General features: G+C 52.0%; 1 protein-coding gene across 3 annotated transcripts in view; it reads left to right on the top strand.

Moving 5' to 3' along the window:
- MYO18B (myosin XVIIIB) overlaps nucleotides 1-17,885 on the top strand; it is a 258,324-nt gene that overhangs the window by 164,938 nt on the left and 75,501 nt on the right. For all 3 annotated transcript variants that reach the window (XM_053902225.1, XM_053902226.1, XM_053902227.1), the window contains 3 exons: nucleotides 12,804-12,917; nucleotides 14,190-14,306; nucleotides 17,045-17,128. In XM_053902225.1, coding sequence (XP_053758200.1) covers nucleotides 12,804-12,917; nucleotides 14,190-14,306; nucleotides 17,045-17,128 — 315 coding nt within the window. The remainder of the gene's footprint in view (nucleotides 1-12,803; nucleotides 12,918-14,189; nucleotides 14,307-17,044; nucleotides 17,129-17,885) is intronic.

Genomic DNA, 17,885 nt, shown 5'->3' with positions numbered 1-17,885 from the left:
GTGCTGTCTACGCATCTCCCCAAAAGGACCCGTGACAGTTGAGAGCTGTGGAGGGCCAGGCCCCCGGAACAGCCGGCCATCCCCCAGCGTAATCACAGACGTCTTCACAGTCATGATATTGGTGGCAGGCATGCGGCTGGTTCGGGACCAAGCGTGGGACCAAGTGCTTAGATGCCATGACTTAATTTGCAGCCCCCCCTCCCAACCCACTTGAGTGTAGTGAACGCCATGTGAGCAGGACCTCTTCTGTTGGGGACCAGAGTGCAGGAGTGAGTCCGCACACCGCAGGTGCTCTGTGGATCAGTGGGGACTCCCAGGATGGGCCGTGAGTCTCCATGGGAAGCAGCTCCCTCATTTCAGGTAGGAGGGAGCCCAGCATATAGGAGACTTGCCCAAAGTCACAGAGTTTGGGGGGAAGTGGGATTTCTTTTTTAAATAACGTATTTCGAAAGAATTTCAAGCTTAAAGTGGCAAGAATAGTTAAGACGATGCCTGTTTGTCCTTCATTTAGATTCATCAATTTGTGGGGCACCTGGGTGGCTCCGTTGGTTAAGCGTCCAAATCTTGGTTTCCGCTCAGGTCATGATCTCACGGTTCGAGAGTCCAAGCCCCGAATCAGGCTCTGGGAAAAGCCTGCTTGGGATTCTCTCTCCCCCACCCTCTCTCTGACCCTCCCCTGCTCTCTGTGTCTCTAAGTAAATAAATAAACTTTAAAAAAGATTCATCAGTTTGTAACATTGTACTACGTTTGCTTTCTCATTTTTTCTCATTCTGAATCCTCGAAAAACCAGTTACAAACACAATGCCCCTTTGTTCCACTCAAAAGGGAAAATTTCACATTGATAAAATACTGTCTTCTAATCCAGAGGGTCAACGAACTATGACCCACAGGCCAAATCCAGCTCAAATCTGCCTACTTGTTGTTGTTGTTGTGTGTGGTTTGTTTGTTTGTTTTTTTGATTTTTCTTTTTACCACAGCCTGAGAGCTGAGAATGGTTTTCATGTGTGTGTGTTTTTAATTATTTATTTGTTTTGAGAAGGAGAGAGAGAGAGAGAGAGAGAGTGCACAAGTGGAGAAGGGACAGAGAGAGCGGGGGAGAGAGAGAGAATCCCAAGCAGGCTATGCACTGTCAGCACAGAGCCCAATGCAGGGCTCAGAGTCACGAACCGTGAGATCATGACCTGAACTGAAGTTGGGTGCTCAACCGACTGAGCCACCCAGGTGCCCCTGGTTTTCATGTTTTTAAATGGCTACATTAAAGTAGTTAGATAAGTGGGGCGCCTGGGTGGCTCAGTCAAGTGAGTGTCCAGCTCAGGTTATGATCTCACGGCTCGTGAGTTCAAGCCCCGCATCAGGCTCAGTGCTGACAGCTCAAAGCCTGGAGCCTGCTTCGGATTCTGTGTCTCCCTCTCTCTCTGCCCCTCTCTGGCTTGTGCTTGGTGTCTGTCTCTCAAAAATAAATAAACCCTAAGAAAATTTTTAAAAGAAAAGCAGTTAGATAAGTGTGGTACCTACATACAGATATCTATCTAAATCTATATGTATATGTATATGTATATGTATATGTATATCTAAATCTATATCTATATCTATCTATATCTATATCTATCATCTATATCTATACGATTCAGATTTTGTCCATTGCCCTCGTCAATGTTCTTCACAACAAGTTTTCTCCGTGTTCAGGATCCAACACAGGATGCAGAAGTGTTTGTGCTTCGTTTTCATGATGTTATGGCCCCTCAGTCTTTCTGTCTCTGTCTTTCCTGATGCTGGCACTTTGGGAGGGGTTCACGCCAGCCGTGTTTGCCCTTCCATTCGGGTGAACTGGAATTTGAGCCCCTGTCTTTGTAATGTCGGAGCCTTTGGGTTTTGTGCAGGTTTGAGGGTGTTCCTGGGGCATGGGACTTCTGATTTTAAAACCAGAAACGTCCCCGGCAAACAGGGGGGAGTCGCCCATCCTAGGGCCGGCATCTCCAGCACCGAGGAATTGTGAGGAAGATAAAGGAAGGTACCCGTGGGTTTCGGGGAGGGGTGGGGGATGAGCCAGATGCCCTCTTGAGTGCCTTTTCTCGATTATCTGCTCATTGTTGCTCTTTGGATGGATTCCTACCGTCCACATGTGTTGGCCGGTGTCTTGCTTTTTTTGCTCCATTTATGCGTGCAAGATTTACTGGTATTATCGTATGTCGCAGTTGGTTCATTCTCCTTGCTATTTCTGAGACTATATCACAATCTAGCCATTGTGTTGTTGATGGGCATGTAGGTTGCATCCAGATTTTGATGATTAAGAATACAGCCTCTGTGGGCATTTTTCCCCCGTGTTATTTTATTCAGGAGGCAGGCGGGTGTGTGTGTGCATCTCTGTAGGGTGTAGACCTAAAAATGTAGAATCTCTGGGTCACAGTACACCTGTTTCTTTAACTGCGGTCGATGTAGCCAAATCGTTCTCCCGAGTGTCCGTAGACACGTTTACTCCGGCCAGCCGGATACGACAGTCCCACCGGTGTCCCCTGTGGTCACCACCTGCTTTTGTGAGTTATTCACATCCTAGCCGTTCTGAGGGAGGAGGTGTTCCGTGGGTCTGTTTTGCATTTCCCCGAGGAGTAACGAGGTGGGTCACCTTGTTGAAGTAGATGGACCATTTGCATGGCTACTTCTGCCCTGTTCAAGCCGCACGTGCCTCTTTCAAACTACTGGCTCTTTTTCTTAGTGATTTGTGAGATATGCTGGATGTAAAACTCTTCGCTCGTAATGTATATTGCGAATAGTGTCTCCCACTTTGCAGACAAACTCGGGGCATACTGCTGCATTCTCTTAGCTTTGCCATTTTACGAACAGAAGCTCTTCATTGCCAGGTAACCCAACTGGTCAATCTTAGGTATCTTGGAATCCAAATTTAAAACGACTTGGTCCAGCAGAGGGTGTTCTGGTTAGCCGAATGTTCTGGCTAAGTGAGCGCGGTGGTGCAGGATGGCCGGAAGCCCACCACCCTCTACCCGGGTCTCTAGCCTGGACTCAGGATCCAGCCCTGGAGGTTGGCTGGACACGTCTGTGGTCACTCTCTACGCAGGACATTTCCTCCTGCAGGGGAGGGTCCTGCCCACACAGCCTGCCCCTCGTCCTTTGTGTGGAGCTGGCTGTCTGGACTCCGGCCGGTGTCTGGGTCAGACACCTGTGCTCGGGAGGAGCTGGGAGCGGCCAGGCAGCAGGTGGCTTCCCGAGGGGGTGTTCAGGGCTGGCTCAGGCAGCAGGGCCAGTGGGCTGCAGACGCGGGCAGCCCCGCCCCTCCCCGGACCGGGACAGGTTAGTGATGCACTGAGCTGACCTCTTTCCTTGGCTCCCTCAGCGCATGTGCGTGCAGCCCCTACCGTGTGGGGACCCAGAGGGGAGCGAGCCCCAGGTGGCCTCCAGGAGCCCATTATCTAGTGGGAACACAGGGAGGTACTCAGACAATAACACTATTTAGGGGAGCAATGGGGTGCTGGGACAATGGGGTGCTGAAAATATAATAAAAATGAGGGCATGATAGGATGGGGGCAGGGGAGGCGTTTTATGTGTACCTTATCCTGCTTTTCCAAGGTTTTCTTTTTTTTGGAGAACATCAGGGTACGCGAAAGCCACTGCAACCAGAGGTGAAGGCAAGAAGGAAATTCGTAAAGTCTGTTTAATCATATAGTACCTGAGCAGTCCTTAGATCCTATAATGCAAAATTAGGAAGGACCCTTTTTTTTCATTTTAATTTTTACTGAAGGATAGTTGGCATACAATATTATATTAGCTTCAGGCGTACAACCTAGTGATTCGACCATTATATGTGTTATGAGATGCTCACTGCCGTAAGTGTCGTTACCTTCTGTTACCGAGGAAGGACTCTCAAACCCTCAAAGAAATAGACTCCAAACAAGTGAAAGGAGGTCTGTTTTACTCAGCAGGGGGGAAGCCCAGGCCACAGGGCTTACAAGAAAAGGCTGTGGGTTTAAAATTCAGGCCCGGTCCTGGCCCCATTCACCACTTACAAGCTGTGTGATCTTGACAAGTTAACTAACCTCTCTGAGCCTCAGTTTCTTCATCTATACAATGGTGGTGAAAGTCGCTACTTCAAAGAGTTATTACGTGTTGCAAATAACATATTCATGGTAAGCATTCAGAGACTGGTTATGATTAGTCCACTACTAACAATGATTATTTTTACTCTGAGGAGGATGGAAACCAGAAAGCATTTCGATGCATCAATAAATAATGATGCACAGGGTAAGCAAGACGATGGAACGTTTAATATATGCTCAAGTCGTTTGACCAAGGACACAGAGAGTAACCACCAGATGGTCTTAGGAAGTTTCCCCTTGGGGCCACAGTCATCAGACTTCTGAGCCGGATAGACCATTGGTGGACCTGGCCTGACATTTTTAATATGTTTGCATTTAATAAATTTGTTCGATATCAGGGCTGTCTATAGTTTGAGATGCCGCTAATTCCCTTCGGGGGAAAGCCTTCCTACTGAAGGTTAATTCTTCCGAGCGCCCTGACGGGATGTCAAGGCCTGGGATGTGTCGAGATCAGCCCGCCAGAGTCACCGTGTCTTAGAACGCTTGCCCGTGGCATTTGCGACGCAGGATTCTTAAATCCTGCGAGTTGCTCGGCCAGACCCAGAAATCCAAGTTCTAACAGCTCTGCCAAAACATCAGCATTTTCCCCTCTCCCCGCCTCATTCCATATGTCTGGCCCACTCATCTCGTGGCTTAATAAGTCCAAAGCAAACATTTTCGCCAGGTATTTAAAGCCGGCAGATGGCTTTGCATAGGCAAGTAATATGCTATTCATCGGGTTGTAGTTGATGTATATGTGATGGGAATCTCAATCGCCCTCCCAGGGAGTGCAGGGAGGGGAGGAGGGAGATGTTGCAGACAGCACTCCGCAGATGAAGTCAGCAGCAGGGAAAGGCTCCTTGCAGCGTGGGCTGTGTGGTGGCCCAGGAAGAGCAGGGGCTTGGAGTCCCATTGGCTCGGATCTGATCCCGGACGAGTCACTTCCCCTGCCCGGGGTTACCGTTTCCCCATTTGTGGGCTGAGGCCTGCCTCGCAGGGCAGTTGTGGGCTGTGGTGGTAATGAGCATCGAGGGCCCCCAAGGTGCCTAGTAGAGTCGGTGTTGGAGAAATCTCATTCCCTCGTCTTTTTCCCACTGAACAATCAGGAAGGGGGGATATTTATCCCCCTGTGAGGAGGGATCTGTACACAGAATAGGCAGACAACGAATGATTGTTATCCTATCCCAAGGTTTGGATCGAGCTACTTTGGTCCAACACTTTTAGCAGATCAGTCAGCAAACACTATCACCAAAGGTTTGGTTTTTTTTTTAATTTTTTTAATGTTTATTTTATTTATTTTGAGAGAGAGAGAAAGAGAAGGGGAGGGGCAGAGAGAGAGAGAGAGAGAGAGGAAGAGAGAGGATCCCAAGCGGGCGCTGAGCTAACAGCTGCAGAGCCCGATGTGGAGCTCGAACTCACAAACCGGGAGATCATGACCTGAGCCAAAATCAAGAGTCGGACGCTTAACGGACGGAGTCACCCAGGCGCCCCTGCCACCAGCGGCTCTGAGTGTTGACTCTGTGGCTGACAGCGCCTTCCGGCTTGGCCGGACCTAGATTCTCCAACCACGTCATTGCGAATGTGTTTCCTGCCTCAGCACCTTTGATGTCACTTTATATTCTCAGGCCGTCTCTTCTTTCCTGCTGGGAAGGACTGCCAGACACTCCGACCTCACATCCTGCATCACAAAGAACCAACTTCGTTCCTATAGTCCCCCCAAAATCCCGGTGTCTTCTAGGCTCTTACCCCACAGCTAAGCACGCTGGTGAACAGGAAGTGGTGTTCTGATTGGCTGGGCGGAGTCACATGCCCTTCTCAGAGCTTGCTAGGGGAGGGTCAGCTCTATCAGATACACTTGGACATCTGGGGATGGGTATTTTTTTTTTTTTTTTTTTTGCAGGGGAGATGGGGTGCCGCTATCAAAAGAAGGGAGATTGGGGCACCTGGGTGGCTCGGTCGGTTAAGCATCCGATTTCGGCTCAGGTCACGATCTCTCAGTTTGCAAGTTTGAGCCCCGCGTCGGGCTCTGTGCTGACAGCTCGGAGCCTGGAGCCTGCTTCCAGTTCTGTGTCTCCTTCTCTCTCTGCCCCTCCTCCGCTCATGCTCTGTCTCTGTCTCAAAAATAAACATTAAGAAAAAAATTTTTTTAAAAAGAAGGTAGATTAAATGCTGTGCAGACGCATCGCAGAATTTCCCCTGTAAAACATCCGTCATGGGCACCACTGTTACTGGAGGAATGCAGTGCAATGGCTCAGAGTGGGTGTCATATTCCAGGTCTGCCACTTAGCAGTTGTGAGACCTTCAGTAAGTCCTTGACCTCTCTATCCTAAGTTTCCTCGACTGTAACAACAAGAATGGTTATTGACCCTACTTCAGAGTGTCATTGTGAAGGATAAATGAGTTCATACAGTAAAAGTGCTCAGAGCAGTGCCCTGAGCACAGGGTAAGAGCTCATCTTCATAATCCATGTGCATGGCAGCCCCTAGGCTTGTGCAGTGCACAACGAATACAACTGTACTCAGCAGTCCTGCTCAATGAAAATACGGACCATTATTTCCCCCATTTTGTGAATGGGAAAATGAAAGCTCAGAGGGGCTAAGTCACTTGCTGAAGGTCGTAGGCTCATAGATAGAAATTTGGGATTGGACCCCGGTTCTGCATGACCATTGGGTGTGCTCTTAACCACCAGGCAATGCTGTGGTAACGATGAACATCCCACCTCGTGGTGGGTGAGAAGCCATATTGGGAGAACGCACTGCCAGCCCCGTCTTTTGGTGAAAAGTGCTCAGAGCAGTGCCTGGCACAGAGTAAGAGTTGGTCATAACCAACGTCCATGACATCCCTTGTCCAGATTCATGCAGTGCTTTGATCTGTCATTTCCTCTTGCCCAGGAGAGCACCAGGCTTCAAGGACCTTCAGGGCTCTCCCATAATCCCTGGAGAGTCAGGACCTCACCAGAACAAAGCTAGGAAGCCCTTAGTTCATGCACAAGGTCAGGAAGCACGTTCCCACCTGTAGCTATAGCATAGAGAAGACTCCTAGGTCAAGGGGCCGGGGCGGAAATGACACCCGCCTGGACGCCCACCTTTCTGAATTCGAGCAGATTCCGGGGAAGGGTGCCCGATTGAATGACACCGTGTGCAGGAGGAAGAGAAGCTTCCAGTCATGGAAGGCGTTGGGTGCTTTGTTCCATATACATATCTTCAGTACTGTCGTGTGGGTTTTACGAAAAACTAGATTTGGAGGAGAAAAGAAAACATGAACGTGTACGAAAATCAAGTCAGTTGTCTCGCTGGGAGCGTGTTGGGGGCCCAGCCCCAAGACAGGTCTGGAGAGAGAGGATTGTCCCCCGAACCCTCTCCGCCCTGCATCTTGGAGGTCTGGCAGGGAACCGCCCCAGAGGGCTCGTCCATGCAGAAGGATGGTGACGCAGAGCCGAAAGGTGTGAGGTGTCCCCTGCCCCCTGGGATCCTCAGTGCTTACACTGGCTACGAGGACAGGAGAGTGGACCCCCATAACCCTTCCTGAGGGGAGTCCTGGCTGCCCAACTCCCTTCTGCTCTCTGACTGCTCCTCCCGGAGTGCCTCCCGGGAAGGGAGGGCGTTTTCCAAGCAGCGTTGGGCTGTGTCACTCCCCCGGAAGGTCTGATCTCAGCCCCAGCATGACTTGCCACCCAACTTCATAAAAACGTCACTCAAACAGCCCCCATATGGAAATAACGTGCGGTGAGTTATTCTTACGCCGGGTCATCCATAATGGAAAATCAGCCCGAGATGGCCCTGTATTTCTTCCCGCTCCCTAAAGTGTAATAAATTGACATTTTTAAAGCTCGGCATTTAGATGGCTTGTCAGCGGCAGCCCGGAGCCTGCCCAGTGGGGGCCTCGGGCTGGCGGGCGGCTTCTGGTTTTGCCCCTCCAGATCCTACTGGCTTGTGTGCCTCGGGTGGGCCCCCTCCCTCCTCCCTCCCTGGTCTGCCAGGAAGCCTGAAGTTCCTCCCTGCGATGGTGGGAGCCGAGGCCCTGCCTCACCCTGGTGGCAGGAACCTGACATTCTTTCTGTCATTCTCCTTGCCTCCAAAACAGGGTTAAAAACACCCATTTCGGGGCACCCGGCTGGCTCAGTCAGTTACGCATCCAACCCTTGATTTCGGCTCAGGTCATGATCTCACGGTTTGTGGGATCGAGCCCCATTTCAGGCTCTGCGCTGACAGTGCGGAGCCTGCTTGGGGTTCTCTCTCTCCCTCTCTCTTTCTCTGCCCCTCCCCTGCTTGTGCGTGCACGCACTCTCTCTCAAAATAAATAAATTTAAAAAAAAAACAACAACCTTTCTTAGGCCGTTAAAGGGAATGAAAGGGGCAAACAGGAGTGACAACTGCCATTACTATTTTAGGGTTTTCTCGCTGCCAGACATGGTGCTAAGCACTCCCAGGGTCTCACTCACTCACTACGCAGGACTCCGTAGTGATACGGCTCTGCCCAGTTTACAGGTGAGGAAACTGAGGCACGAGGTCACGTGACCAAGTGAGAGAGGCCCATCCTCCAGACCTGGCTCTATGCCCAAGCTCTGACCCCCACACGTGGTGGGAGCTGGCACTTCGCAAGCGCCCGTAAGTGTTGGTTTCGTTCCTCGTCCCTCGGGGATGAACGTGTTTATCTCCGGGAGGCTCTGGGGATGATGCGTGTTTCCTCGGTCCCACCGACCGCAGGGATTCAACCCCCGAGTTCTGTTCCACTGTCTCTGACTGATCCAGCCCCCGGCCTGGTCCAGGCCGTCGTGACACTGCCCGGGGGGCTCCCATTGGAACACCAAGCCACTGGGTCAGCCATTCACTCTGCAACCGAGCTTTCTCTTTCTCTTAATCCGCCCTCCCCGCGCGGTCCAGACTTTCCAGACAGTGTCTTTTCATGAGGGGCGGTGGAGCCCAGCAATGAAGAGCTTGGACTCTGGAGTCGGACGCACCAGGCTTCTCCGCTGACCGGCTGCGTGACCGCTGGGCAAGGCCTCTCCGCTCTGTGAGCGTCGGTGTCCTCATATATCAGCCAGTCCTAATGGAGGTACCCCTGCTCCCAAGAGCTCTTACGGGCTTTTCTGAAGCAAGACGGAGAAAGCACAGCGCCCTGGAAATGGTCCCCAGACAACGGTGACAGGTGCAGCTGTTCATGCCAAAACCCATCAGGGCCAAGATGATCCTATCCCAAACCCAGCAGGAGCTAAGAATAACCCCAATAGCCATGCCCGTCTCCGTCCGGGGAGGCTCTGAGGGCCAGGGTACCGTGCTGCCAAAACCCTCAGCCCAGGTCGGGAACTGCTGTCCTTGTCTTTGGAACTACACTGTTTTGTTCCTGACAGTGGCTGTCGCTCGCCTCTTGGCCCCGGGCCACGCAACTTGGCCTGGAGACAGGGCCCTGTGTGATTCCTCCCTCCCTTCCACTGTTAGTTATCTGACGTCATCTCCCAGGACGGCCTACCAGCTCCTGCCCGCCCAGACCTTTTCTTCTTTGCACATACCACGGTGTGTCCTCATCGGCTGCCCTCCTTCCAGTCGTGTCCACTAAAGCCCATCCTGCCCACAGCAGCCAGGGGTAGATCATGCCACCCTCCTCCTCCTGCTCCACCAGCGGTTTCCCTACCGACTGAGGTCGGCTCACTAGCTTCACCAATGTGCCTCTCCCCCCCGCATCTGCCACTTCAGCACCATATCCCCTCCTCCCCGTACAGCTGTCCAGCCACACTGGCTCCCTTTCTGTCCCTCAGCACCGCTTCCGCTTTTGTTCTTGTTCCTGCCTCAGGACCTTTGCACCAGCTACTTCCTCCACTCAGGGCACTCTTCTTCTTAGATATGTACATGGCTGCATCTTTCAGGTCTTAGCTTAAATGCTTCTCCTTAGTGAGGCCTCCGACTTCTGCGAGAACCAGGGCCTGGCCTTGCCCTGCCACCTCCGTGCCTTGCCCAGAGGCCCCTGGAGCCTCCTGCGGGAAGATAAGACGGTGCCTGACATGTCACCTCCTCTGTCGATGATGCTCTAACAATGCCTCCACATCACACTCCATGCGCCTCAGCTGTCCCACCCAGGGAAACGGGCTGTCCCCCACCGAGCCCACTGCAGGAATACATTGTTCTTGGGGTCTTGGAAAATGGGAGTTTTGTGGATGGTGGCTGCCGGCAGTGGGGTGGGGCTAGAACTAGAGGTGCCAGTGTGAGAAATCTCAGGGCCTCGATTTCCCCACGTGTATAATGGGTTAACAGCCGTGCACACCTCACAGATGAGGATTACAAGCAAAAATGAGAGTAGCACCTTTCCCGGAGCACTTGACCGGAGATGTGCGCATCACTGGTGACCTCCACTGTCCCCCGCCTTCCATTGCCATTAGCATCATTCTAACATCTGGGCTGAGCTCCGGATATCCTGAGGAAGATATTCTCTGCCCAGTTGGGAAGGAGATAAAAATGATCCCGGACGGGCTCTTGGCCAGTTGTCCTGGGGTGGCCTCCACCTTGGCTCAGCTGTTTTCCTTTTACAGATCAATGGGGCGCCTTCACTTACTCGGTGGCCTTGGGGATCAGAGATCGTGTGCATGTCATTTCACGAGGACTCCAGCTTGCTTTTCTGTTCTGTCTTGTGAGCACGCACCTTAATATTGTTAACTGTTTTGGAGGGACCGTGGCTTGGCAGTGAGAAAATCTGCGAGTCTGGGCAATAACGAGTGGCGTCTTCACTCCTTGCAGCTGTGTGACCTCAGGCAAGGCACTGTCCCTCTCTGAGCCTTGAGTGTTTTCCTCGGGCGATCTCTAAGGGTGTTTTCTGCTCAGAGATTCTAGGGTTCGGAAATCAAGGGGAAACTGACAGGTGCAGAATGGACTTAGGGTTTGTGCCCAGATGTGGTTTTCTCCAACAGGGAAAGTCTGTCTTCTGGGGCCATGGAAGATAGTTGTACCTATTTTGATGGCCCCACTTTGCTAAGATAAGAGGCCTACTGTGTGCCGGTGGGTGAACATCAGATGAGACAGAAAAGGGTGAGAAAGAGAAACTTTGTTTAGGTCAGTGGCTCTTAACCTTCAAGAACCCAGGAAAAATGCTTACATGGCAAATATGTTGCATACCATTTAGAGGGGCTTTACAATTCTGAAACCTGGTTAAGAAACATCTCCTTGGCAAGTTCCCACTGACTTTTGAGCACCTCCTCCAGAAGGCCTTCCCTGGTTTCATCCTGTGTTCCCAGTGTCTCCATGGCTTTCTTCCTGTGCTCCTCAGGGAGGCTGTCCCTGCCTGTCTTCCCCACAGCGGGTGGGAAGGGCCCAGGCTGACTGCTCTCTGCCTGCACTAAGTGGGTGTCGGCAAATATTTGTTGAGCAGAGCTGGGGACCAGCTACTGGCACTGAAGCGGGCTAGCCTGATTTCATGGGACAGTGCCCGTTCAATTTTGAGTATCTCAGAGCCTGGCCATCTCAGATGCAAACACGTTCTCCTCCCCTCATTGTGGGTTGATGAATAGCTGTGAAGACAGACGGGAGGAGAGGATCGTTTGTAAATTATTCCGCCACTTGGGAGGGGCTGGGCTGGGCTGGAGGGGAAGGACATTCAAGGAGGCGGCATCATGAGGCTCTTCCCTTCCCTTCCCTCCCATTCTCTTCCCTTCCCTTCCCTGCCCTGCCCTGCCCTGCCCTCCCCTCCCCTCCCCTCCCCTCTCCTCTGTTCCCTTCCCTTCCCTCCCATTCTCTTCCCTGCCCTGCCCTGCCCTGCCCTCCCCTCCCCTCTCCTCTGTTCCCTTCCCTTCCCTCCCATTCTCTTCCCTTCCCTTCCCTTCCCTGCCCTGCCCTGCCCTCCCCTCCCCTCTCCTCTGTTCCCTTCCCTTCCCTCCCATTCTCTTCCCTTCCCTTCCCTTCCCTTCCCTGCCCTGCCCTGCCCTCCCCTCCCCTCCCCTCTCCTCTGTTCCCTTCCCTTCCCTCCCATTCTCTTCCCTTCCCTTCCCTTCCCTTCCCTTCCCTGCCCTGCCCTGCCCTCCCCTCCCCTCTCCTCTGTTCCCTTCCCTTCCCTCCCATTCTCTTCTCTTCCCTTCCCTTCCGTTCCCTGCCCTGCCCTGCCCTGCCCTCCCCTCCCCTCTCCTCCCTTCTCCTCTGTTCCCTTCCCTTCCCTCCCATTCTCTTCCCTTCCCTCCCATTCTCTTCCCTTCCCTTCCCTTTCCTGCCCTGCCCTCCCCTCCCCTCTCCTCTGTTCCCTTCCCTTCCCTCCCATTCTCTTCCCTTCCCTTCCCTTCCCTTCCCTGCCCTGCCCTGCCCTCCCCTCCCCTCTCCTCTGTTCCCTTCCCTTCCCTCCCATTCTCTTCTCTTCCCTTCCCTTCCGTTCCCTGCCCTGCCCTGCCCTGCCCTCCCCTCCCCTCTCCTCCCTTCTCCTCTGTTCCCTTCCCTTCCCTCCCATTCTCTTCCCTTCCCTCCCATTCTCTTCCCTTCCCTTCCCTTCCCTGCCCTGCCCTCCCCTCCCCTCTCCTCTGTTCCCTTCCCTTCCCTCCCATTCTCTTCCCTTCCCTTCCCTTCCCTGCCCTGCCCTGCCCTGCCCTCCCCTCCCCTCCCTTCTCCTCTGTTCCCTTCCCTTCCCTCCCATTCTCTTCCCTTCCCTGCCCTGCCCTGCCCTGCCCTGCCCTCCCCTCCCCTCTCCTCTGTTCCCTTCCCTTCCCCTCCCCTCCCCTTCCCTTCTCATTCCCCTGCCTGGTGCAGCTGGAGCAGAGTGAAGCCAAGTGTGAGGACGCTTTGAAGACCCAGAAGGCGCTGACGGCGGACCTGGAGAGTATGCACAGCGAGCTGGAGAACATGACCCGGAATAAGAGCCTGGTACCTGCCCCTTCCTAGAGTTGCGGGGACCTGGGGCCAGCATAGGGCTCTGAGAACCAGCATGGGACCCCTGTGTACTCAGCACCACAAGAGGGGCCGAGGGCACTGATTGCACACTTGCTGGGTCAACACGCTGAGAGTGCAGGCAGCCTATTATGAGCTGAGCACTAGAAAGCTATAAGGGCATATGTGAGGATCAGCTATGTGTTCATCTCCCCGAAGGTAGTCAAGGAAACTTGTAGACCTACTGTGTGCTCGGCACTGTGGGGATGCATTCATTGTGAGCCTACTGTTTGCTCAGTACCCTGACTGGGAACAAAACTGTCTGTGGTGTGCCCATAGTGTGCTCACCACGTGAGTGGTCCCAGGCACCTGTTGTAGCCCTACTGTGTGCTCACCACCATAACAGGGGACTTGGGCATTACGGTTGGGTTACTGCATATTCATTCTTACACATGGAGACAAGGGCATCCCTCATGGGCCCTCTTAGGCTCACTCCTCTAAGGTTCCCAGCCATCTATTAGGAGCCTACTATGTGCTCACCACTGAATGGGGAAATGAACATATATTATGAATCTAATATATGGGTGGAAATTGGGTGCACATTTCTAAATCCCTGTCTGGGTGTACAAGGTTGACTTAAGTTTTTACTCCGCATCTAAAATCCCGAAGTTTAGGTATAGCCACAGATTTATAGGCAAAAGCTTGTCTCCAGATCCCTGTTGGACCCTTTAAGGGGAACTTACCACAAACATTCACATGCACACACACACACACACACGAATGTACACACTCACCTACAAAATTGCCAGACACACACACAAAATAAATGCCCTCATAGGTAAAATATGCATCTAATTTTATCCATCTGCCCAATTATCTATTTATAGAGCACCTGCTGTATGCAGGCCGAGTGCTGGGGATGTCTCTGTGAACAGAACAAAGTCCTGGTTCTCGCGGAGATTACAGGGATTTGCACTCACACGTGTGTCCCAGGCACATTTAAAATGGACATAACATGTAATCCCGTGTGGGCTTACATGGACACACGTCCGTCCACATAGACACAGGCTGCCCTGTTACACATGCACATGCAAGCACACACACCCAGAGCTGTCACTGACACCCCCACGGCCAGCCTCTCAGGTAGACGGTCACTCCTCTGATGCACGCACAGGCGAGCCCCCGCACTTTGCTCCTCATCGGGCCCCTGCTGTCGTCCTCCCACCCACCCTTCTACCTCCACCCCACCACTGTCCTGCCTCCCGCCAGGTGGATGAGCAGCTATCCCGGCTGCAGTTTGAGAGGGCTGACCTGCTGAAGCGCCTCGATGAGGACCAGGACGACCTGAACGACCTCATGCAGAAGCACAAGGACCTCATTGCTCAGGTAGCGACGGAAAGTAGAAGGAGGCTTGGTGGCCTTGGGCCGGGGAGGCGGGAGATATTGCCAGGGGGATGTGGTTGGGCCCCTCCTCTCTGGTCTGAGGACCTTGGAGGGGTAAATGCCACAAGGATAAATAGGGATTGTGAAATTTTGTGGGGTCCTGATAGAGGAGGATGTCACCCTTAGATGGGCGTGCATTATTGGAAGACATCTCCACCAAGAAAAGTTTTGACTTATTTATACACCTATCTACACATTCACCCACCTGCATGCCCTTTTTATATATCCATCAAAATATTCATCCATCCACCATTCTTCTGTTCATTGGTCCACTCATCCACTTATCCCCAATTTTTATCCACCCATCTACCATCCACCCACCTATTTACCCATCCATCCAGCTACTCACCTATCCATCCCTCCATCCCTCCATCCATCCATCCATCCATCCACCCATCCATCCATCATCCACCCATCCATCCAGCCACTCATCCATCCATGCATCCATCCATCCAGCCATCCATCAATCCATCCATCCATCCATCTAAAAATCCATCCATCCATCCATCCACCCACCCACCCACCCACCCATTTACCCACTCATTGATGCATCCATCCACCCATCCATCCAGCCACTCACCTATCCATCCCTCCATCCATCCATCCATCCATCCATCCATCTATCCATTCATCCATCCATCCATCCATCCATCAATCCATCCATCCATCCACCCACCCATCCAGCCAGCCACTCACCTATCCATCCCTCCATCCCTCCATCCATCCATCCATCCGTCCATCCATCCATCCATCTCTCCACCCACTTACCCATTCATCACCCATCCACCTATCCTCATTTTATCCACCCATCTACCCATCCACCCATCTACCCACCCATCTGTCCACGCACCTACCCAGCCACTCACCTGTCCCTCTATCCATCCATCCATCCCTCCCTCCACCCACTTACCCGTTCATCACCCATCTACCTATCCATCCACCCTTCCATCTATTCATCTACCACTCCATACATCTATTGAGATATCCGTTCATTTATCTAATATTTACTGTGCCCCCATCATGTGTTAGGTACCATGTCAAATGCCAAGGATGCCATGTTGGACAAAAGCACATCCCATTCCTGCGTGCACGTGGCTCCCAGTTTCATGAGCTGGGCAGACCTTCTCACATAATCACCCAGAACAGAGGGAATGTTTGCAAACTGAGCTGACAGTCCAGAAAGGAAATGAACATGGTTCTGGGACTCCTGACTGAGGTTAGAGGTCAGGGAAGCCTTCCCTGAGGAGGTGGCCCTCAGATGGAGATCCAAATGAGGAACAGGAGTCAGTGAGGTTGAATGGGATAGTGAGGGGTGTGGGAAATGTTCCAGGCAGAAGGAACAGCACATGCAAAGGGCTGGGATGGTGCATTTGAGAGCCTGGCAGGAGGCCAGCGAAGGGAGTGTGGTGCAAGATGAGTTTGGCAAAGCCAGCAGAGCAGGGGCTTGTGGGCCGAGATGAGTTTGGATTTTACTGTGTGATGGGAATCATTGGCAAGTTTTCTCAGGGGCACGAGCAGGAGAGAGAGGATCAGCCAGGATGCCACCCCTGGATGCACTTGTCTTGTGCTACGCTGGATCCCAGAGTCTAGAAAGAGTGCCTGGTGTGGAATAGGGCACCCAGTAAACAGCTGGTGAATGAATGAAGACTGTAGCTGGCTTGTACTGGGGAGGCAGAGTGGACATGGGCGAGGGATGGACCCAGGAGGCAATCAGGAGGCATAGTGGCAGGCTGGGGCACGGCAGAGGCTTGGGGGTGGAGCTGACAGATGAGTGAGGGCATCCCTGGCAGATTTCTGATCTGCATCACGGGGAAGATAGCCCCTCCAGGAGTAATGAGCATCATCCCCACATTGTACCCCAGAGGAGACCCGTGGTACAGTGCCTACCAGGCTTCAGGTGCATCCTCCCAAGATGGGATCCTTGGGAATTTCTGCTAAACAAGAAATAACGGTAATAACCACTGATATATTTCATCAACATTAAAACAGCCATCACCAAAATAGCCTATGCCATCTTCTACCTTTGTGAATCACACCTATTTGGGGTCAGAAGGGAAATTTCTTCATGTGATCAGTTATAAAAGCAGTGTACTCCTATGCGCATTATAAATAATTTACATAATACATAACATGCAGGAAATAGAAAGTGAGGGGTCTGCCTTCCCCCTGGAATCCCTCTCTTCGGAGATAATCATGCTTAACAGTTTGGTTCTACTTTTTTTTTTTAAAGGATCTTTATAGTCTCCACCGCATTTAATCTCTGAACAAACCCTACGTGGAGGAGCTAAGCAGAGACTATCAGCCCATTTTATAGATGGGGATACTGAGGTGCAGAGCGGGCAAGGCCAAGTCTAGAATCCCAGTCACTTGACACGCAAGAGTTCTCTTCCCTCAGTATCTGGCCCTACCGCTGTGGCCAGCCCATTTCTGTCTGGGCTCTCAAGGGTATAGAACAGCATGCCGGCAGTTGACCAAAGCCATCGGCTTATATAACGGGAGTGACTCAGCGGACATTGAGACGAACAATGTCGGAAGGATGTGAGCAGTAACTTTCTGGAACGAGCCATTGTGTCACAGGTTCTGAGAGTCTTAGACATCTGGGGGTGGGGAGAAGGGATTTCCAGCAGTAGTTTCCCCGCAAAGCCTCAAGGTGACATTTTTTTTTTTTTTTGTCTCACCAGTCTGCTACTGACATTGGGCAGATCCAAGAACTACAGCTGCAGCTGGAGGAAGCCAAGAAGGAGAAACAGAAACTTCAAGAACAAGTATGTGCTCAGAGCCGCCACAGTGCGGAGACGAAAGGAAGGGTTCCCTCTGGGACCTCCCAGTTTGGATCCTGGAAACTGTCACTCACTCATTCATTCATCCATTCACTCAACTTCGGTTGTGCACCAAAGGAGTTGAGAACGATCCCAGCAGGCACACACACACACACACACACACACCGCTGACTTTTGCTCATGCCAGTGTGGCATCCAAAGACGCCCTGTGCAGTGAAACTCATCAGCCATTCAGTGCAAGAGTTTCCCCCTCCAAGAAATGGTTCCAAGGGGAAAGGGACGGTCTGTGCAAGACAGGACCATTGTCCTTTGTGAAATCTTCCTTTGAAGCCTTATTTCCTCCAAACACCCCTGAATTTCACTCATTAGCTAGGGCTGCTATCATCCATGGGATTCTCAAAGCACTTCTAAGGTCTGTCGCCTGTGCCTGCTTAGAGTTTCTATCGAAATGACAGAGCCTCAAGCAAATGTCCATGGGGATGAGTAATACCAAATACCAGAAAAATAATAGCAGCAGTAGGCATCTGTTGGGTATTTATCATATACCAGGCACTAATCGCCTTCAATCCTCAGACAAAAGAAAGAAAGAAAGAAAGAAAGAAAGAAAGAAAGAAAGAGAAAAAGAAAGAAAGAATGAGCTCATGGAAGGGAACCGGCCTGCCCAGGTGCATCCGGCTGGAGAGTGGCAGAGCCTGGCTTTGAAGTCTGGTATATATGCTTGGCTCCCAAGCCCACTTTTGGT

The sequence above is a fragment of the Panthera pardus genome, unplaced genomic scaffold (genome assembly GCF_024362965.1).
Source record: "Panthera pardus isolate Hobbes unplaced genomic scaffold, ASM2436296v1 HiC_scaffold_15, whole genome shotgun sequence".
Classification (NCBI taxonomy): Eukaryota; Metazoa; Chordata; class Mammalia; order Carnivora; family Felidae; genus Panthera; species Panthera pardus.
This window is presented reverse-complemented; position numbering and strand designations above follow the sequence as displayed.